Source organism: Pararge aegeria, chromosome 11 (assembly GCF_905163445.1).
Source record: "Pararge aegeria chromosome 11, ilParAegt1.1, whole genome shotgun sequence".
NCBI lineage: Eukaryota > Metazoa > Arthropoda > Insecta > Lepidoptera > Nymphalidae > Pararge > Pararge aegeria.
The window spans coordinates 4,226,569-4,251,158 of record NC_053190.1 but is presented as its reverse complement, the minus strand read 5'-3'; the positions used below and the strand labels follow the sequence as shown (position 1 = coordinate 4,251,158).

Here is a 24,590-nt window from a genome sequence, read left to right as displayed (position 1 = left end):
ACATTTGGTTAAAGAATAAAAGGTATCTTCGTTAAGGCTGTGGTGGTGGATATAAGTTTGAGTAGAAAATATAAAATTTACTTTACTTTGGGGTAATGCTGCTGATATTAGCACTATTTTCGTGCTGCAGAAGAGGGCTGTTCGTTCGATCTATAAAATGGGTCCGAGAGAGTCAATGAGAGATAAATTTAAAGATTTTAAAATAATGTAAGTGTATAGTCAGTACATATTTGAAAATTTAATGTACGTTCGTAAAAACATTTCTAAATTTAAGAGAAAATGTGGATCTAACAAACCGACATCAAGCTAAGAACAGATTCTCAGGTATCCGACAATCTTAAGCTTAGTACTAAACTTGAGAACCCGTTTTTAATTCGATGTTAATCCCAAGCCGAAAGTATACATTGTATTTTTGTTTTGTCTTATGTCTTGATATGTTTTAAATTACTTTTTAACTATATTTATTTATTGTTTTAGCAATTGATGTCCTCTTCTGAATTTCTTCCAAAGTCAGACACTTACAAATTTTTGGCACCGTGGCTTGGAAATAGTTTACTTCTTAGCTCTGGTTAGTATTTTATTTTATATTTATAAAAAGTATTATTACACGGGTGTCCATGTATAAAAGTATCTTTGTTCCATCTTAACGTCAAAATGCTTTACGAGAGCTTAATGTATTGTTAGGACCTTTTCATCACTCCGTGTGATACTGGCTACAATTTTTTTAATTAGTAGAATGTTTTTAGACATATTGTCTTTTTTTTTTCGAAACGCCACATAGCTTATTTAAAATACGCTATACGAATTTTGACAAAAATGTATTTCCTATATTTTTGCGTTGAAAAGTTTTCTTCGCCTGAGGAGTGATGATGCAATATGCTTATTTAAATAAATACCATAGAATTAAGAACATAGAGAACCCATTCAAACATTTTTGCATTCAGTGCATTATGTTCAAAAGCAGTGAAATAATATTTGTTTTTATTTATAAGTATATTCTGAGTTAAATTTACTCCGATATTTTAATTTTTTTTTTTTGAACCGCGATTTGAACACGATTCTCGCCAACTAAGCCACGGGCGTTGAAATTGATATATCCATTTTCATCAGTCTAAGTTATCTTAGCCCAATCCAGAAGACACACATACACACACACCCACTCACAAAACATATGTTGATTTATTTTTGAAAAATATTTGTATGTTATGTTATAGGTAAGGAATGGTACCACCGTAGGAAACTGCTGACAAAAGCTTTTCACTTCAATATTTTGAAGAAGTTTATGGATACATTCAATACAGAGACTGAACATTTTATCAAGCAGGTCGAAAAAGAAACTCTCGAAGAGCACACGGATTTGTTTGCTATTGTTGGTCCGGTGGCATTGCGGGTTATAAGCGGTATGTAAAAACCTGGCTAAGTTTGTTGAGGGCTCTACTTAGACTAGGGCGCGTTTGGAACCCTCCTAGCTTTAGTTTTAAGTTAACGAATGCAATAATCACCATCATTAACATTAGTGTAACATGTGTATGAACGCTTCATAACTGCCTGTAATAAGGTCTACATGAATAAAATAATTTTGAATTTGAATTTGAATTTGTATTAAAAAATCAAATCAGATGAAACGAATGATTTATTTTGAAGAATTATTACAGTTGAAATCATATTTTATCCAACCGAAATAATAATAACAATTGTTTTTATTTGTTCAAAAGTACACTTTTTATATACATATTATGACGGCCGACTGGCGCAGTGGGCAGCGACCCTGCTTTCTGAGTCCAAGGCCGTGGGTTCGATTCCCACAACTGGAAAATGTTTGTGTGATGAGCATAAGTGTTTTTCAGTGTCTGGGTGTTTATATGTATTTTCTAAGTATTTATGTATATATAATTCATAAAAATATTCATCAGGCATCTTAGTACCCATAACACAAGCTACGCTTACTTTGGGGCTAGGTGGCGATGTGTGTATTGTCGTAGTATATTTATTATTATTATTATTATTACATATAAGCTGTAATAGCCCAGTGACTTTGACTTCACATCGGGGCGAGTTTGAATGACCCCTAACCTCAAACTTTTCTAAGTTATGTGCGTTGATGCTGAAGGAAAACATCGTGAGGAAACTTACATGCCTGAGAGTCCTCCATAACGTTCTCAAACGCGTGTTAAGCCTAGCTAGCCACGCGTGTTGCACTACAGCTAAACCCTTCTCATTATCTGTACCCTTTAGTGGGCCGACAATGGGTTGTTTGATGTTAAGTATTTAAGACCTTCTGAGACCAAAAGGTCAAGTCAAATTAACGTCGAACCGAGCCGAGGTTCGAGTCCTCGAATGAGCAGCCTCGGGCCGACGTCCTCCACTTCCCCAAGTTAGCCCTTCAATGTATAAGTATATGTAATTATACAGTATATAAGTAATCATACAGTCTAAGATGGTAGCCGGCTACCTGTTAGAGTATGGTAGTCATAACCCTACTCGGTTTCTACGCGATATCGCACCAGAAAACTAAATCGCGGCACGTCTTTGTCGGTTGGGTGGTAGCCACGGCCGAAGCCTCCCACCGGACAAGAGACAATTAACAAATTATAAATTCCCAAATTGCCCCTACCGAGAATCGAACCCGGGACTTCCTACTTAAATTCATTGAGCTCACCGTTGAGCCAGCGAGGTAGAAAGGTAATGGTTGAACGAGGTTGTGAAGGTTCTTATCACAACAACAAAAGTATATGGAACATTAAGCAAACAAAGAAGAATGCTGCAGCAAAAAGCATGCTAACCTTGCAATGATTATTAAAAGATTAAATAATTAATTGCATAAAAATATATTATCTCAGTCAATTATCTCTATGCCGGTTGCACTTGCGGACTGGCTTAGGTTTTATTGTGATAAAAAATTATTAAAAGTTCCGCAACAAGAAGAAAACCCTTAATTTTACTGCCTTTATAATAAAAGTTTATGATAAATAATATTAATTCAAAAATTCAAAAATTCAAAAATTCTAAATTCATTTATTTCAAGTAGGCCTAATATAAGCACTTTTGAAACGTCAAGTCTGTCTGTTTGTAGTGATTCTACCACCGGTAATATATAGATACATACAGAAGCGGTGATAGCCTAGTGGCTTCAGTTCTGGTTTTCACCACTTAAATTTTTAAGTTCTGTGCGTTTTAAGAAATTAAAATATCACTAGCTTCAACGGTGAAAGAAAACATCGTGAGAAAACCTGCATGCCTGAGAGTTCTCTGTAATGTTCTCAAAGGCATGTGGAGTCTAGCCTAACCAATCCGCACTGGGCCAGCGTGGTGGACTATGGCCTAAACCCTTCTCATTGGGGGAGATCCGTGCCCTGTAACTATTAGGTCTGTAATGGGTTGATATGATTATGATAGATACTCATACATTCACTAAACCTGATATTATTTTCTTTATGAGTGAGTTGAAAACTGTTAGTAAGAGAGACATCGGTAGCAATGTGTTATGATTTTTTGTGTGGTAACTTATTGACACTTAACACGTGAATTCGTTGCATGTATAAAAAATAGGGATGGTTGGATAGTACTACCGTACGTAGCGGAGGTATCTACATAATATTAGATGAGAGGTATTTTCCATCGTACCACACTTGTATTTCTTTATCAGAGCAATGTAGGAAAAGTTAAAAGTCTTTGAATGCAATATGACGTGTAGGTTCAACGATAATGCAAACCGACCGACAATGCATCCCAAGTAGGAAACTCGGATGCCTCTGCACAGCGGCGCAGACGAGGTCCCCGATTATTGACGTCATACGTACTTTGATCAATATGAACCCATAGTCACGGGTCATTTTGATACTATAGTCACGGGGCATCATTCATGTTCACCACACAACCACTTTCTTCGTTTTGAGCAACGAATCCAAAGCCTCAGAAAGCAAGGTCGCTTATATTATGAAAATTAAGCTTAATTTGCTATACTCCGCCAAAAGCAGGTGAAGCTGTATGGTGTTATTTTTATGACTTCAATCCTTATTCTCCACACCAAACAGATCTTTGACAATGTTACCCTCTATGTACGTAACAGACAAAGCACGTGTTAAGTCCTAACAATTATTCATTGTAAAGTCAACATCTCCTGAGGATGCTCCGGTTTCAGAGCGAAACGTGCGTAGATGGTACTTTGCCGAAGATCCGTTTGATGTGGAGTATAAGGATTGAAGAAATTATAAATTACACCATACAGATTCTCCGGATTTTCGCGGAGTATAGCAAATAAAGCTTTATTTTCATAATATATCATGGAATTCCGTAAAGTAACGCCTGCTTCTATCCAATCAGCATCGCTGCAAACTGCGCCAATCGGCCGTTTTTTTGATAAGCATGCATATCAATTTCAGAAACGGCAATGGGTATTTCACTTGGCGACGAGGAAGTTGCATTCGACAAATATTTTCAATCAATCCTAGCTATGGGTGAATGCTTCATCTCAAGAGTATCCAAACTGTGGCTACACAACGATTTCCTATTCAATCTTAGCAAGATCGCGAGAGTACAACAATGTTTATTGAAACATTTACATGGATTCACAGAAAAAGTGATCGAAGATCGACGCCAATTAATGAGGGAACCGAGATTTAAGCAAGTTGAGAGTAGTCCTCCTTCTAACGATAGGCATTCGAAGATGGTACTGATAGATTTGCTTTTGGAAAACGAAAAATCTGGATTATTAGATTCTGAAGGCATCCGGGAAGAAGTTGACACTTTTATGTTTGCGGTAAGAAAAGTTTTTAGTGTCTTTTAGGCAAGACTAGTCTAAAATGTTTTAATTTTAATTCATACATATTCTTGTTAATTAAAACATGGAAAACTTCAAGCACTAGTGCGGGAATCAACCTTTCAGCACCACCTGTGCTTAAAATCAAATTTCTTGAGATTTAAAAGAAGTGGAGACTGGAGTGTTATCAGTGGCGTGCATAAAGGGTATGCACAGGGAATGCAGATGATATAAAATGAAGAAAATCTCCAGTACGAGTTATAAATACTTAAGGGTAGGCTTTTTATAACTCTTACATGCCTATTCTTAAGTTATTTATAACTCGTACTGGAGATTTTATTCATTTTATATCATATGCATACCCTTTGCATACCCTCTATGCACGCCACTGAGTGTAATGTATGATTTTATTCTCGTATATACAAAGACAAGAATGCTTTGTAACATTTTATATATTCCAGGGGTACGATACCACAGCAATAACAATGTCGTTTTTCTTAATGGCAATAGCAAACGAGCCTGATATACAAGTAAGTAATAATAATTATACCATTTTTTTATATCTATAACAACATAGTGTTTCCCGCCCTCAATCGTAGTTCTATAACACCTAACTTAAATAAAGTTCTTTGCTTCAATTTAATAAATTTATTATTATTATGATTTATTTTTATATAATATTTTGTTTTCTAACTAAGTATAGGAATATAAGTCTGAAAGTGAGAAAACTCAAAAAAACTGTACTAGCATTTATCCGACAGCACCACATTATTACGGATTGTCTGTGGAGCTTTCTGATATAACTGCGGATTAGATATAATAGCACAGCCACCAACCATCACAATTAGTTACGAATAAATTGACAGTTCCTTAATAAATAAGTGTCTTAAGTTTTTGTCATATATTTTATGTAATATGGTAAGATATATATTGCACGAACAGCCCTCTTCTGCAGGACGAGAATCAATTTCAACAGAACTGCCCCATAATAAAATACGGTAGGACATTATAAATACGCAAGAAAATCACTAAAATAGATACACAAGCCTAGCAGTGTCTATATACGAATCTTTTTAACCGCGTATGCTGCAGAACTGTTGTCTAAATTATTTATATATGGGCCCATTGAAGTTTAGCATCTAACGTTATTCCTAAAAATATGGTCGTATCCACCAAATCCAACACCTCGTTATTAAGTTTAATGGTTTTTACTTTACTCTAAGTACTTGTTCGAAATTCGGTAACGTGAATTAAATACTAAATATGGCTAAGTAGGTTTAACCGATCATTTTATTGTGCTTAGAGTACTTAATTAATTCTATAAACATAGCTATTTTCATTCGGATTAGGTAAATAATGTTCAGTGACGCGCATACAGGCTATGCGAGCGGATGATATAAAATGAAACAATCTGTAGTACCAGTTATAAAATACTTAAGGGTAGGCACTGTAAGAGTTATAAAAAGCCTACCCTTAATTTTTTATAAATTTTATATCATCTGCATACCCGCTATGCACGCCACTAATAATGTTCTTAAACTAAATATGTGTCTTAAATAATTTTAAATTAGTTATTTCATGTTATGTTAATGTACAATAAACTCGTTAAAATACCTACTTAGTTAAGGCGTCAGTGGTCAAACCTTAAACCTACTATAAATGTTGTCATTTTTATGGAACACTAAAATTATTTTTATTTATTATTTATTTAAACTAGTCGGGACAGAAATCCACGTGCGTTATCCGATTGTTTATTCCGTTACGATTTTTAAAATTTCCACTCAGGTCAAAAACAACCTTTAAATACCGTTTACTCCAAGAGTACGTCTTTAAAGTACTACCTTAGTATCTACGCGTAATAATACTGAAAAGTTTATCTAATTCCGTACTAGGATAAAATATACGAAGAACTGCGGCAGGTCATTGGAGACTCACAGAGGCTTCCCACAATGCAAGAGTTGAACGAATTAAGATATTTGGAATGTTGCATAAAAGAGTCACTGCGTCTGTACCCGAGCGTTCCGTTCATAGGCAGGAAGCTGACAAAAGAGACCGTTTTAAGTATGTACATGTACCTATATAGTTTTGGTAGCATCTGCTAACACTTACCATCAGGTAGGACATCTACTTGGTCCGGTAATTATTATTAAAAAAAATCTCGTATCGCACATTTGCTTTAAATGGGGATCAATTTTAAGCTATCACAGTAATTTCACCAATCAAGGCCCTTAATTTTATAGATTTTGATGGAATCAATGTCTATACGAGTATATACAAGTAACATGGATCTTATAAACGTTGTATTAAAGCTCATATTTGCCTACAACTCTTTTGACAGAAGGTTTGTAATAGTTTGCAGAAGTACTGGATTTGCGACTCTAAAAATAGTGTCATTAGGTCCATTTTACTTTGACGATACAGACTTTATTGCTCGAAAAAGACTCCTCGATTGCGAGCAAGCATATCCTGCACTAAGGCTACATGCCAGTGATAAGACATTACTCCGAGCCCCATTAGGGACTCCGAGGAAGACTCCAGAGTCAAGACATTACTGTGTCTGTAGGAGCTTTAGAACACAATAATTAACTATATATATAATAACTAGTCCAAGTAACTTGATAAAGCCGAGTTTTCGTTGCAGGTGGCTACACAGTACCTGCGAACACAACTTGCTTTATTATGATCTACGATCTACATCGGCGAGCAGATATTTACCCTGACCCGGAGCGTTTCGATCCAGACCGATTTCTTCCAGAGAACATCTCGAAGCGTCATATTTATTCCTATCTACCTTTCAGTGCTGGACTGCGAAATTGTATTGGTAAATAATTTATTATATTTATTAATTGGTAAATACACTCTTATCTTTTGCGGCTTTTTTACTTGTATCAGAGGGTCTCGATACAGTTGTTGTTGTATTATTTGTATGTTTGTCGATTTGGTTTATACTAGTTATATTGTGAGAAAGAAAAACAAAATGTAGGAATGACTATATGAATGTTGACTCAGAACTGATTCAATTCAAATTACAGCAATGACATATTAGGATTATATTATTGTGACGTAGTGTTGTTTGAAAAGTGTTAAGTGAAAAGCGGTAATAGCGCAGTGGGTAGCAGCTCGACTTCACTATCGAGGGGCCGAGTTCGAATCCTAGCACGCACCTCTAACTTATAAGTTATGTGCGTTTTAAGTAATTAAAAATATCACTCGCTTTTAATGTGAAGGAACGCATCAAAAATTCAAAAAATTCAAAATTCATTTATTTCAAGTAGGCACGTAGGCAAAACTTGAAACCTTCAGGCATTTTCTTTCAGTTTAAATTTCGTCCTTGTTTATAGAGGGCAAGCAGATCGTAAGTGGGAAAACCATCGCTTATAAAATTAAACAGAGCAACTTTGAAAACGTCAGGGACAAGTCCTGCAACGTGCCACCCTGTGTCTATCACGCTGAAGCGTAGGTGTTAAGCCTCATGTCCCCGTAATAACACCGGCACCCAGACTGGAACAGAGCAAAGCAATCATGCTTCATGACAGAAATAGGTACGGCGGTAGTACTTCCCCGGACGAGTTTAGTCACAAAAAGCTTTATCTACTGTTACTAAAACAAAATATAAGTATACGTAGAACTTATAAAAGTACTCATTATATAGTTGTAGTATAGCAAATGAAGCTTAATTTTCATAATGTATCATAGATTTCCGCAAAGTAACGCCTGCTTCTATCCAATATTCATCAACCAGAACAAACTAAGAAATTCATAAGGTTAACTTTCTTATCAGAAAGGAGCGACACAAAGTTAGGAATATTGGTATCGCACTTGTAAGCCATACGACTTCAAAAGAGTTTCATGGGACCGTATGACAAAGGCGAAACAAGATGATGGAATTTGGAAAAGAGTGGACATCAATCCGTTAAAACATATAATATGTTTATATGAAGATGATGTTAATGAGATTCTTTCTATGTAGATTATGAACGTATTGCATGTCGAGAAAGACAATTCTGCCTTGTAAATTATTATTGTCAAGATATATATTGTATAGATGTCAAGATTGAGGTAAATAAATGTAAAAAGAACAATTTCAGTTTTTAAAAATAATTTCAGGGCAAAAGTTTGCGATGCTGGAGATGAAAATGGTGCTGTCAGGTTTGCTGCAGAGATTCCGATTGGAACCGGTGACCAGACCTTCGGATATTGTTTTCAGAGCTGATATAGTTTTACGAACATCAAACCCGATATATGTTCGTTTTCGTTCAAGAAACTAAGTATTTCTGAGTTAAGATATCTTATCTGCCTACTTTTTTAGTCAAAAGATGTGAAGATCTTACATTAAATTGTGCTACAAAACAATGATTTATTATTACAAACGTTGTGTTCTTTCAATGGTTATGGTACATTATTTTTCAAAGAGGATATACTAAAATATAACTTATACTGTGATATCTGATACTATGCAGCATACAGCAATAACTTTAATCTTAAGTCCACTGACCTATTGTGCCTAAGTCGAAGTAATACCAACTCGAATCTGATTGGTCAATGTAAAATTACTGTTTTGCCGCGCTTTCCCTCTGGCCCATAAGAACGTTTCCCGGGGAGATCAAAATCAAAAGAATATGGAGTTTAAGGGGGTTAGGGAGAAAGCTCTGCAACTAATAAAGACAGGATTTATCATAAACGTATTAGCGTAAAGGAGCGAAGCTAGTCAAAAAACAAACATAAGAACCCAAAAACTGGTTTAATGATCATTTTTAATTATTGTTTTTTTAAGTTGTTATTAAAATTTTATTATCATTTTAAAACAATTTGTTGTTAAAAATACGCAATATAAATTATTATTATAATTACTTGCGGTTAGTCAAAAAACCGCTTCTGGTCGTTTCGGCGTGAGACAAAACATTTTATCCTCCGATTGTATCTACTGAGATAAAATTAACTTATCCTGTCTGACCATTTGCATGTTTATGAGTGTGATAAGCTCAAAGGCAAAGTATTGAAATTAGAAGTGTCAAGTCAGGGTCATCAGTGGCATGTGTCAGGTTACATAATGATCGGATGGCTAAAGAAAATTTAACTTTTAACTTAACTTTTACTTCTTTTCCACGAATAAGGCAAGAATATCGAATAATAATACATTTTTTTTCGATACAAAAAAACAATTCAAACTTGTCATTAATATTTTACATGATTTTTAGGATTTTAGGAGTGTTCCAATATTGAAAAACCAGCATTAAAATTCGCACACCTTTTATAAATCTATTCTTTAATAGCGTGGGTTATACATCTTATGAGTGGGAGTGGCGTGCACAGGAATTTGGACCAGGGTAAGTATAACGCAGTAAAATGGCATAAAATGTCAAAATCCTCCTCTGCTGCCAGTTATATGAAAATGTTAGAGTAGGCAGCGCTTTAATGCATGTATGAAGTGCACGCCACTGATGAGTGGTGTTCCAACAAGCCGGGTATACTATACGTTTGCTTAGTGCACTAACGAGAATTTTGGTTAATTATATGGTCTGGTCGGGCCAATACCAGCCGTGGAAGCCATTGGGCGCAGGCGAGGGTGTCTTGAAGTTTGCTCGGGCGAGCTCCTTCAAATCCTTAGCGTCTAACACTAGAAGTGTCATTGCGTGATCATCGTTACCCCATAACAGTGCGCTTAGCAGTACGCCGTCATCTTCGTCCTACAAAAAAAAAAAAAGTAAGTGATTGAAAAAACAACAATCTACAAACTAAAACCATATCAGTGCACTGTAATAATTGACAACTGTTCGCTATTCTGAAGCGCCTTGAGTTTTTAATCGTATTCCACTCCTACACATTGACGTCTAGTCTGTTGTACGGACAAGTTCTGTGAGGTTTATACTTATAGCAATTTAATGTCCTTACACACACTGTAATTGCGAATTTATAACACTAAAAATCATGCGCGTCATAAAGCTCTAACGCCCATACAGAAATTGGCTGTCCTTTTACCAAGTCAAATAAAACTTTAAGTAATAATAATTTAATTCAAGATTACCCACACAAGAGGAATTTTCCATTAGAATTCAGTAGGTAGTTTAACATACTTTGTAATATAATAACCATAAATTGTCTATTTTTTTATAAACTCTGTTTGTACTTTGTATATTTCTTGCTCTCTTATAAACGTTAATTTAACGTTTTATTTCATTCTTATTCCTTCTCTAAAAATATATTGAATCGCGGGCTAAGAATTTTTTTTTTTACGTAAAGGGATTATTATTTCATATTGTATAGAAGCCGAAGCTACTTTGCAAAGTTCCATACTTTACAATGAACAATAAACTTAATATGAAAATGTTGAGAACCCTAAAGTAGTTCAAGTATTCCAAAGTATAATACGCTACTGATCTATTTAATCTGTGGTTTCGTACCACAGTCAAAGCCACAGACAAAGTAAAATGCTATTTCGTTAAAGATAACAAATAAAGTTACCTTTGCATCGGGATGAGGAACAAATATAGGTTCACTTGGACATCCATGATACTCGTGCCATGTTTTCACTTCTCCTGTATTCGCATTTATTTTGATAATCTGAAAAAAAAGAAGAAGAGAAGTTAAATTTTGATTAATGCCATCCATTTCCTATTGAACCTTGCTGATAGGGATGGCTCTACTAGATTTATCATTTGATCTGAAGATTTTGATTATTAACTTAAGGCGGCATGTAATGGGTAGATCTTTTATTATTAACACCAATTTTTAAAAGTACCACGGCCATACCGGAAGGAGAACAGATAATGATAAAACTTGGCAAAATTATAGGTTGGATCCTCAGGGAGGACATATTGTAAGTTGTGGTACAGCCTGTAAAAACAGATTGCTTTCTAAGGTTTAAATAATATCATCTTTTTCTTACGTAGGGCCTATATTCTGAGAAACACGCTGCTGCATAAATCGCTTTTAGATTTCTTGGTTGGGAGATGAAAGTCGTCAAAACTTTCATTTCATTATAGACACAATTTGTAATTACCGCTGATAACAACTTGTACATAATATGGTAGATATTATTTTATGGAGTATTGATGCTGATATTGATTTGAAGAGAATTTATAATTGACCGACTCTGGTGTAGCATGTCTTGGTTTTGCCATTAGGCAAAGCCATGCTCTAAGTAACGTAAGCTGCTGTGAGATTACTATCTAGAGTTATGGAATTAATAATCACATAACTCTAGTAAGTGATAACTCTCTTAAGAAAAATCTCTTTAAAGATGAACGTCCTTGTGCACGTCCTGTCATTTTTATGTTTATTTTGATTCTTGGTACCTAAATAAATAAATAACTACTAGATTAGCGAACCTCTATCCTAAACTAAGATTGCATTGTTACATATTATCATGTGAGTTCGCAGTCAAATTATAACAGGTACTTATTCGAATAAATAAAGATTAAATTAAAGTGTATCCACAGGGATTTAAGGAACCTATAGTATAAGTTAACTAGATATTAGCATTTCTTAAAATAATACTTACTGAGCCAGCGTATTTCGAATGCACTTCAGATCCAATTCCATAAAAATATTTATATGGAAGTGCTGAAAAAACAAGTTGTATATTTTTTTACATGATGCAGAAATGCGTGGGTACTCATACTTGGATAAGATCGTAGCTAAAGAAATTAAAGCTTTTACAGTATATTATAAGAGCTTTACTTTTTATAAATAAGGCACCAATTAACAAGAATAAAAAAACTTTAAAAACTTGTATTGTAATCAAGCGACAATTCTTACAGCAATTAAAACTAGATTATTCAAAAAAGGGGTAAATCAAATCAATGTTAAATTAACGTTAAGGGCGTCGGGACAAATCCCAAGCCAACGAGGGATCTTAGAGTAACTCTATAACCCTGATTGTAGTGAGGGTTTTAGGGGCACCCAAAACGAAGGCATCTTTAAACCTGAGTTGAAAACTATACTTTTGCCACCTTTGACACGCAAGACAATCAAATAAAGTTTTGGAGGGACTTTTTTACAATCTCTATGGTTCACACTTCAATACAATTCAAAGCAATATTAGAATCAACAGATTGTATGTGTGTGTGAGTGTGGGCTCGCGTGCGTGCGTATGATCGGGTGTGTGTGTATGTGTGTGTATATGTGTGTGTGTGTTGTGAGTGTGATAAAAATATAATTAATGCAGGCATTAATTCGTATAAACCATCATTACCATTGTGCACATCGTAGTGTATCCTGGTTGCTTCAATGCCCACATCTGCGATCAGTTCCATCTCCACTTTGGTGTTTGGGGGGGCGTCAAGTGGGATAGTGATGCGTTTTGGGCGACTTTGAGACCATTGGCCGTAGTCAGGGTTGTTGTGCAAATCCTATTAAAATAACATTAAATTTTGAAAAAAGGCGGGAGGCTACGTGCATGGCGGACGCGGTTTTATCATATTTTTTTTTTAAATATTTCTTTAATTAATTTTGAACTCGTTTTGGGGAGGATTAGTGTTGTTTGTATTGTGCACGTTGTAGTGTTGCTGTCGTATAAAATTACTATAAAAGTTTAAAATTTACAGTATAATATTTTGAAGAACTTGCATATAGGAGCTGCTGTGGGAGTGACGCTGTTACTGCGGTTTGTGCAGTATAGACAGCACCAGTCCATTTCGGGGCGAGTTTGCGGTAAATTTGGGAAAATGCCGCGTTATGGCATTGGCAATTGGCCGCTATGCGAAGTTTCCCGCCCTTTTCGTCAGTCAATTTCTCCTGGTATTTTATATTTTAAGGTTCCCTAACTTTTAGAAAACATATATAACGTATATAAAACGTATTAACACCCAAATAATTCAGCACATTGTATTTATATTGAAATTCAAAAACCACTCCACTTTAGAAGTGTTTCTGAAACACTTCGTTCCATTTAGCAGTTTTTTTTAAATATAAATCAGTTGCGAGACTATAATCAGTTGCGAGACAAAAAGTCAGTCAATTTAGCAGTTGACAGTAATTATTTCACCCCTAATGTCCTAAAAGTTTTCCATAAAATGGGGAACATGGAAAAGTTTGCGATCGACATTCCGCAGGTGCGAAGTGAAACCTGCGCGGAGCGTTTTCACTGTTCTCGGAAACAATGCACTGCATGCAATAATGGCTGAATGAGGGTTCAGTATTTTCTTAATTCTGCTTATATACCTACGTTATTTCATTCAATTAGTATAAAGTTAACACCAATTACACTAATGAAATACATAGTAGATTAAATTATTCAGATTAAAACGAGAACAAAAAAGAAAAAAATAACAAAAAACATAATTATAACAATTCAATAAACTAATAAATAACTTTTAAAATTATTTTCATTTATCCCACCCACCTTTATCGCCTCCACATACATCGCATCGATGATCTTAGCATCTTTGTATGTAACCACGTCTATGATCAGCTTGTTGTCCTTCTCGAAAGTATTGATTGTATGCATAAAGAAGAACGTCTCGGTACGATAGCTAGTCTCCTCGCCGGTGTTACGATTCACTAGGCGGATTTGAGTCTAAAAAGTAAAAAAAATAAACAAAATTCGAAATTCATTTATTTCAAGTAGGCCCAGTTTATAAGCACTTTTGAAACGTCAAGTCAGTCTGTTTGTAGTGACTCTAACACCGGTCGGAAGGCAGATTCCACCGAGAAGAGCCGGCAAGAAACTCTGCTCAGAAATAACTAATTCGGTATAGGTAAATAAAATGGCTTATACAACGTGTAACCGACTTGACGGCCGACTGGTGCAGCGGGCAGCGAACATGCTTTCCGCGTCCAAGGCCGTGGGTACGATTCCCACAACTGGAAAAATGTTTTCGTGATGACCGTGAATGTTTTCCAGTGTCTGGGTGTTTATCTGTGTATTATATTCATAAATGTATTCATTAGCTATCTTAGTACCCATAACACAAGCTACGCTTACTTTGGGGCTAGATAGCGATGTGTGTATGGTCGTAGTATATCTTAATATATATAAATCTCCTGTCACGATGTTTGTCCGCGATAGACTCCTAAACTACTTAACCGATTTTGAATTAAATTGGCACACCGTGAGCAGTCTGGTCCAACTTAAGAGATAGGATAGCTTAAATCTTTAATTATAGTCGCAATTTTATTTTATTGCAAATTATTTGTCTATAATTAATTGACAGTCACATGTTATACATATATATATATATATATACTACTATACTCATTTAAGGCTTAGCGATACTGAATACTTTAAAAACAAAATCAAACGCAGACGAAGTCACGGGCAACAGCTAGTCTTAATATATATAAATCTCCTGTCACGATGTTTGTCCGCGATGGACTCCTAAACTACTTAACCGATTTTAAATTAAATTGACACACCGTGAGCAGTCTGGTCCAACTTAAGAGATAGGATAGCTTAGATCTTTAATTATAGTCGCAATTTTATTTTATTGCAAATTATTTGTCTATAATTAATTGACAGTAACATGTTACATATATACTATTATACTCATTTAAGGCTTAGCGATACTGAATACTTTAAAAACAATATCAAACGCAGACGAAGTCGCGGGCAACAGCTAGTTTATTATATATTTAATATGGTATACACCAAATAAAATAGCTTATACAACGTGTAACCGAATTAAGAAATACTGTTGAAGGGCGCATAAGTATATTCCGTAAGGAATCATCCTTTAAATATATTAAATCAAAAGAAGCATATTTATATTTCCATACAAACTTATTCAAAACATTCTAAGTGTTTACTTGTATTATAACAACCCTATTGAAGATAAAATACCAACACACGCATAGTACCTACGCTACGCGACGCGTACCTAATAAAGTGACAGGAGTTACTTGATTTTACTTTTGCATGTGAGGCTGTACCTGATTTCTTTCAGCAAAAAGTGCTTCACTCCAAAATTATTAGCGTTTCCGCTTCACAGATATGTGTCAGAGACAGTAAATAATGTACCTATAGAGCATGTGAAGTGTTATGTCGGTTTTCATTTACACGTTGTATAACAACAAGATTAAAAAAATCTGAGTGCGACTCAGACTCGCGCACGATAGGTTCCGTATGAATCCCATTTCTATTACAGCGGATAACGTAAGTTGTGCAATTCGAACGGCTTCAAACTGGAATTGTCCAGGTCCGGACGGATTGCACAACTTCTAGCTAAAATGGTTCTGTATGGAGTAGCAGGTTAGCCCGTTAGACTGCACCATTGAAATTCCAGTCAAGGGTTAACTTGAAGTGGAGTAATAATAAAACAAAAGGCCAATGTAAGGCGTCCAATCCATGTTCACGAATTTACGACCAATCACAGGACCCGCTGGTATGAGCAAGAATATTGTGATTGGTCGCAAAATAGCACGCCGACGCGACTTACTCGTACTTTATCAATAACATAGAGGCGTATTAGATAGGTACCTCATGTTCAGGATACCAGTTCAAACTATTCGAGAATGGATTCTTCAACACGTGATTTTTAAGAATTGTAAACAGGGATATTGATAGTGGCTGCTCCATTATCACGAAATAGTTCTCTGTCATACCTGCAACAAGACACCTTTTAATGTAAACAAGTTCCGTATTTTTCTTTTTTGTACAAAAAAGGTATTATTAATAACTAATAAAAAAGAACTAAAAAGTCAAAACCAAGCATCTAACGGGTTATTGTGGATATTTTGTATGTATGTAAAGTTGGCCCCCAACGAGAGGGACAGACGATATCAAGCGAGTCCCTGTGAGCCGCTGGGAACAAGCGGCCAAGGACCGTGGATTTGTGAACTCCCCACAAAATTCCTATGTCCACAAATGGACGCGGTCGGTTGAATTTATGATGATGATGATGAATTTATCCAACGGGTTTTTGATCACATCAGTTTTTTTTTATATAATTTCTAGTTAGCCCTTGACTGTAATCTCACCTGGTGGTAAGATTGCGGTCTAAGATGGTAGCGGACTAACCAGTTAGGGAGTATGGCATATATCTAATCCATACCCCTAATCGGTTTCTACGCAAGATCATACCGGGACGCTAAATCGATTAGCGGCACGTTTTGGCAGTAGGGTGGTAACTAGCGACGGCCAGAACTTCCCACCAGACCAGACCAGAGAAAATTCGGAAATAGTAAATGCCCAAATCTCCCCTACCGGGACCGCATCTCCATCTTAAAACATCAGCGCTCACCGTTGCGCGAGGAAGGTCGACAAAGCTTTTGCATTGATGAAATTTTGCTTGCAAGATTTGGTTTAAGTTAGACATACACTCGAAACGGTGAATCTACGTAAAAGCTTTTAATAATATGCATGTGCAAGGATCTTGCGTGGAACTAATCACTAGAAGTTAAAGTTTAAGTACATTCTTTGAAACCTATAGTTCGTTTTTATTTTCACATAAATTTCCGAAGCCTAAAAACCCAACGCATTTGAAATATTATAGCTTGATATAAGACAAAAAGGTTTTAATATCTAATACTTACCAAATGAATGCATATAAGATGGATTAAGAAGCCACCTCGGTGTAATTGTATGGATGACTTCCGCCATTTTGAACATGTCTCCTGAAATAATATTTATAAACATTAACAATCTGTGAATCTGTTTAAAAAAACTTTTCTTGGTTACATACCTTTTTCAACGTATGGAAACTTAACGATAACATGTTTCATCATTCCCCTAACAATGTTCAAACCAACGTTGTACACGTCCCCTGAAAAAAATTGACATTCCTTAATATGATATAATAATATGTCCGATGATTTTTTTCGTCTTACAACATATTAGGTATTTCAAGAAATAAACTACTATTAAAATGAGTATTGCGGAGAATTCTCACCGTTGGGCATGATGTGAGGATGCGCAGTATGACAAACGATCAACGCATTGAAAAGATTTTCTTTCTCCAGCGATTCCAAGGTCTCCGGATCAATTCTGGAACACAGATTTTATCTAATCTCTCTCTACGTCGTGTTCCTTATTTCTGAGGGTCGTGCCCCCTTCCACTTTTAGTACTTCGGCTACACTTTCGGAGTGCCAAGTTCGAATCCCAGCACGCATAAAAAACGCACATCAATTAGTTATGCGCGTTTTATATAAATATCACTCGCTTCAACGGTGAAGGAAAACATCGTGAGGAAATGTAGATTCCTCACGATGTTGATGTGCCTGAGGGTTCTCCATAATGTTCTCAAAAAGGCTGGTGGAGTCCTCAATCTGCACTGGGTCGGGACTCCTCCCATAATGGGAAAGGGGTTTGCCGTTTGCCTGTAGTGGGCCGGTAATTTTATTTATTTAACTCTTTATTTGTACACAACTATGAAGTTAGAAAAATAAATAAAACAATAGAAATACGAAGACAGAAGTAGAATACAAAAGGCGGCCTTATCGCTTAGTAGCGATCTCTGCCAGGCAACCTAAGCAGTTGATATGATGACGATAATGAAAGCTATATGCACATTGATATTGAGAGCATCAATATTAATTCGCGATTCAGCTTTGCGGGAATCAACACGATGTACAAGTCTACATCTTGGTATTAGACTTACTAGTCTAACTTACTAGTAGAGTCACTACAAACAGACCGACTTGAAGTTTCAAAAGTGCTTGAATTTTATATATGAAAAAAGTTAATTACAAAAGCCATCAGTTGCTAGCCTACGGTCAAGGCTCTCGCAGCGGCGCTGGGACCGAGATGTTTCGAGGGGTTTTGAAATTTCTTAATGAATACTTCGATGCTTACTTGTAAACATTGGTCACTTCGGTCATGGCATAAACCTCATCGCCGAAGGGATAGACTGATACACCAGCGTTATCCGTAATGGATTCATAAGGGTTGAAAACTGAAGCCAACCTGAAATTAAATAATTTAGTAAGCTTGAGCAATAAAGTTACTAGTCAAAATCCATTGTTTATCACGTACGTGTATGTTGAATAACCTCTCAGTCTGTATTATAATTTCACATTGAAGCAGCAATTTCTTGCCTACCTTAATATTATGCATATTTTTTTCATATAAATACCTATTCTCATTTTTAGTTTTTATTTAATTCTTTGTAGTATATTGTTGCTTATCATCTTAATATATATAAATCTCCTGTCACGATGTTTGTCCGCCATGGACTCCTAAACTACTTAACCGATTTTAAATTAAATTGGCACACCGTGAGCAGTCTGGTCCAACTTAAGAGATAGGATAGCTTAGATCTTTAATTTAAGTCGCAATTATATTTTATTGCAAATTATTGGTCTATAATTAATTGACAGTCCTTTATATATATATCTTAATATATATAAATCTCCTGTCACGATGTTTGTCCGCGATGGACTCCTAAACTACTGAACTAAATTGGCACACCGTGAGCAGTCTGGTCCAACTTAAGAGATAGGATAGCTTATATCTTTAAGTAAAGTCACAATTTTATTTTATTGCAAATTATTTGTCTATAATTAATTGACAGTCACATGTTATATATATATATATATACATATATACATATATATACATATATATATATATACTACTATACTCATACATGTCAAATGTACTCATTTAAGGCTTAGCGATACGGAATACTTTGAAAACAAAATCAAACGCAGACGAAGTTGCGGGCAATAGCTAGTATATCCATATGGTTATAGCCTAGTGGTTAAGGCTTCGGTTTCACTTTCCCGGGGCCGAGTTTGAATCCCAGCACGCACCCGTAACTTTACTAAGATGTGTGCGTTTAAAGCAATTGAAATATCACTTGCTTCATCGAAAGAAAACATCGAGAGAAAAACTGCAAGCCTGAAATTTCTCCATAATGATCTCAAAGTCTTGTGTGTCTTGTGTGGAGTCCACCAACGCAATACACCAATGCACTGGGTCAGCGTGGTGGAATACGGCCAAAAACCTTCACAGTGTAGAACGAGACCCGTGCTCTGTAGCGGGCCGGGAATGGGCTGATATGATGATGTGCACTATACGTATATACGTATTTTTAGCATTTACTTAATATGTCAAATTTTTTATTTCTTTCATTGTACCTATTCTTCTTTCCTTTTCATTTCTCTCTTTGCCTAGGCTCACTGGTGGAGATTTCTTATGGAGTTAAGTGCTGCCTAGTCCTAATCATTTCTTGTCACTTCTACTGGTACAAAATGAATAAATACTTTTTTTTTTATACGGTAAAATTTCGGGCTCTAAGCTCGAGGTAAACCACAGGTAATAATTGTATTTCACTTACCTGTCAAAAATAGTATGGCATGGGTCCGGTACGGATTTTGTACCAAATTCAGAAACAACGATGCGCTGCGCCTTATTGTTCTTTCGGAGTGTATCTGTTTTCAAGAAACGGCATTGATATGTCGCTTGGCCATTTTTTAAAGCGAATCTGTAATCAATTTAAATTTGATAAGGGCGTAGTCTTGGTTCACCACGTTTTAGTGTTGACCATAGAAACCATAGAAATTATGAATTCATAAATTCTTAATTGCTCCTGCCCGCGATCAAATCCGCATCGAGAATAAAATGCAACGGAAGCTGTGAGAATGTTGTAATGTTTATGTATTTATTACAGTGACCGTAAGAGAAGCAACAAGTTGGCCTTAGTTTTCATGTTACAATTCGGGAATTTTGGTATCAAATATGTACCTCGCTCACCAACCAGAGCGAGGTACATATTTACTATGCTACGGATAAATGGACGCTATTTGTTGAAGTGGAGTAAGATGCAGAACTGAGAATTGACCACAAAACTGTTTTGACCCATTTGAAACAGCTGGGTATCTATATATATATATCAAGCTGGACCATCGATTCGGATTTCTACTGCAAACAACTAATGAGATTAAAGCAAGCAGTTGAGAGAAAGTGGCTTTAATTTATCAATAAACAATAAGGTGTCCTTCATGTCGACATCTCTAGACTACATATATCTTTGGCCACACAGCAAAAATAAAGCTCTTTGCTGGAAGGTGCTAATGCATCCGTCATATAGCCTCGACTTTGCACCTCCAGATTTCCACCTATTTCGGTATTTACAGAATTTTAAAGCAGGGTCAGGTAAACGTCAAGAGAGGACTGACAAAACTATTGGTCGCTTTTTCTACAGCAACGGGATCATGTCACTATTGAACAAAATGGCACGTATATACTTTAATTAAATGTACCTAAATAAACTTAGACAAAATAAATGGTTTTGTTTTGTCATTTTATAAATGCAAATAAACTTTTTGTAAAATCTATTGGATATGACCAAAATATTATATAAAACCAATAGTGACAAGACAATAAAATAGCTAGCTACGCAAAAACGTAATTGAATTACTCTTAAGTTGTCCGTGAGCTTTTTCCTTCAGTGCCGATTCTTACTAGTTAACTCTTATCGTTCAGAAAACCAAAAGGTACCTGTGTATTAATGCTGGCCCGTCAAATACATGCACAAATTCCTCTGAGCCACATTTGATCGAGCCCGGTCCGTTTCGGATGAGCGTGCCTTGCAACCACTGTGGAATAGTACCTTAAAACATTCAACAAAACTTTATTAAATAGTTTATTTGATCTAAATTTTGTGTTTATTATATAAGCGACAAAATGTCAGAAACTACGTTAAAATTATCAGTATCTTTATTTACCCATTACCGGCCCAATACACGGCACGGGTCTCCTCAAAGAAAGAGAAGGGCTTAGGCCGTAGTCCACCACGCTGGCCAAGTGCGGATTGGTAAACTTCACAGGCCTTTGAGAACGTTATGGAGATTCTTCAGGCATGCAGGTTTCTTCACGATGTTTTTCTACACCTTAACCATTATTCATTATATAGTCAACATCTCCTGAGGATGCTCCGGTTTTGGAGTGAAACGTGCGTAGAGGATACATTGCCGAAGATCTGTTTGGTGTGGAGTTTAAGGACTGAAGAAATTATAAATTACACCATACAGATTCTCCTGCTTTTCGCGGACTACAGCAAATTAAGCTTAATTTTCATAATATATCATGGATTTCCGCAAAGCAACGCCAGCTTCTATCCAATATTTTTCTACACCGTTAAAGCGAGTGATATTTTAATTGCTTAAATTAAATATACCATCATTAATAACCTAAAACACCGCTTCACCGTTGGATTAAAGTCCAGTCCGTCAAGTCCGTCAAGTAAAGTCAGGTCCCAATGAAAGGGGTTTCCCCATAATGACCAGCTGAGCAGACGGGTGGTCGCAGTAAATGGTAGTAGTAATACAGAGGAAGCTTCTTTCCTTTCTCCTTTATTTTTCCTTAGTCGCCCAAACGACAGCCGCAGGAACAGGAGGGGTGGTGACAACCGTGTTCTTATCTGCCGTCACCACATCGCACAAAAACTATCAAACATATACAACGTTTAACAGAATTACTAAATAATATCGAAGTATGCAAAAAAATATTCAAACAAAAGAAGCATATTTATTTTTTGATACAAACGAATTCAAAACATTATAAGTGTTTACTTGTGACAACCCTATTGAAGATAAAGGACCGACACGCGTATAGTACCTACGCTACGCGACGCGTACCTGATAAAGTGGCAGGAGTCACATGATTTTTCATGTGACGTCAGGCCTATATTTAATATCTTTCAGTAAAAACTATGGCAGTGGTTTACTTAAAACTGTTAGGTTTTCTGTTTCACAAAAATTCTACTCTAAAGTCTGTGAAGTTTTATTTCGGTTTTCATTTACACGTTGTATACCCCTTTTTTTCTCTACACTGATTCTGCATACAAAAAGCTTGGTTTAGGTAAACGAGATATTTCCGAAACCATATTAAATAAAACTACGAGTAATTTATCTATCTTTAAATCCGTGATGAGTTTTCCCAAAGATAACAATATAATCCTTGATAAAATGTTAATGTGTGCGAAGAGCTAAGTTTGAAAATCTCGTGTTCAGTTATTTTACATAGATTGTATGACTAAGGAAACTTGCAGACTACGTAGCCATGATCAGCAAGGCAGGAGACAAAAATTTTATCCCCCGAAGATATCCCCTGACAGAGAATATAATTAACGTTTCCTGCTAAAGCACGGGAACATGGAATAGGAGAAGTGTACCCCCGTTTATTATTACATATATTATTTGGATATTATTTCCAATTGTTCGTAAGGTACTCCGAGAGTTTATAAAGTTGTGGGAGAAGATAAATTTTTATCCTTTCCCCGGGGATAAATTCAAATCCAAATTCAAAATTTCTTTATATCATGTTGGCCTATCACAGGCCCTTATGAACATACATATATGATTACATAATTGTAAGGGGATGGTGATAACTTCGTTCGCCAACTTAAACCTAAAGCTACTAGGGTTCCAAACGCGCCCTGGCCTAAGAAGAGCCCACAACAAACTTAGCCGGCTTGGATATAACTGTCTCCTGGCCATGCTAGCCGTGCAGGGTTAAGCGTTCAGCAAGCCTGTTCTAAAGCTACGAGAATCACATCAAAACTGCGGGAAACTGCATGCCTGCCGTTACCGTTGTCGTTTATTACAATAAATACATGAACTTTCTATCCACTTTGACAACGATGGGAGTTCAAGAGTCAATGTTGGTCAAAACTTCAGGAAGTTTTTGTAGCAGTAGAGCTTTTTGAGACAGAGCTCGTCCGGGGAAGTCATATCGCCATGCCCATTTCTGCTGCCAAGCAGCATTGTTGCAATGCTGTTCCGGTCCAAACGGCGTGGTTGCTGATAGAATAACAGGCACATGAGGCTTAACACCTTCGCCTCAAATTAATATACACAGAGTGGCATGTTTTTGGAATTCTTCCTGTTGCAAAGGTTTTCCACTGACCAGCAGGTGGCCCATCTACTTGGTCCTGCAATTACTGCTATAATAATAATATATATATAAAAAACCTATCATCAAGGTGGCAACAACCACCTAAAACAGCCATGACCACTTAGTGCGCAAAAATTTGGTGTGAATTCGTATTTGAATACGCGTACGATGCACGGGCCTCGTGTAATTTTCGGATAAGATAACATTATTATGTAGATTGCGTAATTTTTTTAGCTCGGTACAGATTTTTTGACGGTTTTACAATGATAACGCTTAGACTCTCTTGAATGCGATAGGTCATCGTATATTGGGCAGAAAGGTACCTACCGGAAAACCTTTCTTCTGAGGACTATTATTACGGAGTGGTAAATATTTTCATTAATTATAAATCATTAAATTATCTTACCTGTTGTTTCTCCGCCAATTGGTTTCTTTATCTCCACTTCGCAACTCCTCAACCAGGGCTGCATATCATATTCAGGGTTGAGTTTCTCGGTTTTAGACATTATTTTGCAAGTTCAATTCCTTTGTAGGAACCTCAAGTTCTGCAAATTAAATTATTGTACGAATCATTTGCGGTGATACGATGATTCGAGAAGGATGCATCCGGAACCGCGGAATAAAAATAGAGCGATAAGCTATACAGAATCTTCCTTACAAACTTGTGGTCGAGCCACTAGAAACGGAGGGAGTTTGCAAAAGTTCTCATAAGTAAGGTAACTTCAGATAAATTAATTTAAACATTTTGGGGCTAGATTTTAAATGCCAACTGTTTTTGATTCTAGAGCGGCTTTTCACGTTTGAGATAGACAGATTAACAGAACACCTGGCTGAGTTGCAGAAGTGTATATGTAACATGATACCCAAGGTCATAATAGATTTACGTTTATACAAGTTCAAATAAATAAATAAATAAATAAATATACTACAACAATACACACATCGCCATCTAGCCCCAAAGTAAGCGTAGCTTGTGTTATGGGACTGAGATGACTGATGAATATTTTTAGAAATAATATAAATAAATATAAACATATAAACACCCAGACACTGAA

The 24,590-nt window shown here is 36.1% G+C and overlaps 2 protein-coding genes across 2 annotated transcripts; one reads left to right on the top strand and one right to left on the bottom strand.

Annotated features, from left to right (window-relative positions):
• The first annotated feature begins 29 nt into the window (after nucleotides 1-29).
• On the top strand, nucleotides 30-9,030 carry LOC120627320 (cytochrome P450 4c3-like). The gene is made up of 8 exons (XM_039895294.1): nucleotides 30-92; nucleotides 478-568; nucleotides 1,215-1,400; nucleotides 4,383-4,759; nucleotides 5,221-5,289; nucleotides 6,652-6,820; nucleotides 7,401-7,580; nucleotides 8,867-9,030. Exons 2-8 carry the CDS (start codon nucleotides 484-486, stop codon nucleotides 9,025-9,027), a joined length of 1,227 nt encoding a protein of 408 aa, XP_039751228.1. The 5' UTR covers nucleotides 30-92; nucleotides 478-483; the 3' UTR covers nucleotides 9,028-9,030.
• A 1,239-nt stretch (nucleotides 9,031-10,269) lies between these two features.
• On the bottom strand, nucleotides 10,270-24,041 carry LOC120627319 (carotenoid isomerooxygenase-like). The gene is made up of 13 exons (XM_039895293.1): nucleotides 23,942-24,041; nucleotides 21,139-21,250; nucleotides 19,976-20,122; nucleotides 18,490-18,600; nucleotides 17,587-17,681; nucleotides 17,380-17,460; nucleotides 17,231-17,311; nucleotides 16,176-16,300; nucleotides 14,103-14,276; nucleotides 12,954-13,110; nucleotides 12,261-12,322; nucleotides 11,222-11,320; nucleotides 10,270-10,446 (listed from the first exon to the last, which is right to left on the bottom strand). The coding sequence occupies exons 1-13, from the start codon at nucleotides 24,039-24,041 to the stop codon at nucleotides 10,270-10,272; spliced, it is 1,521 nt and encodes a 506-aa protein (XP_039751227.1).
• Nucleotides 24,042-24,590: the final 549 nt, after the last annotated feature.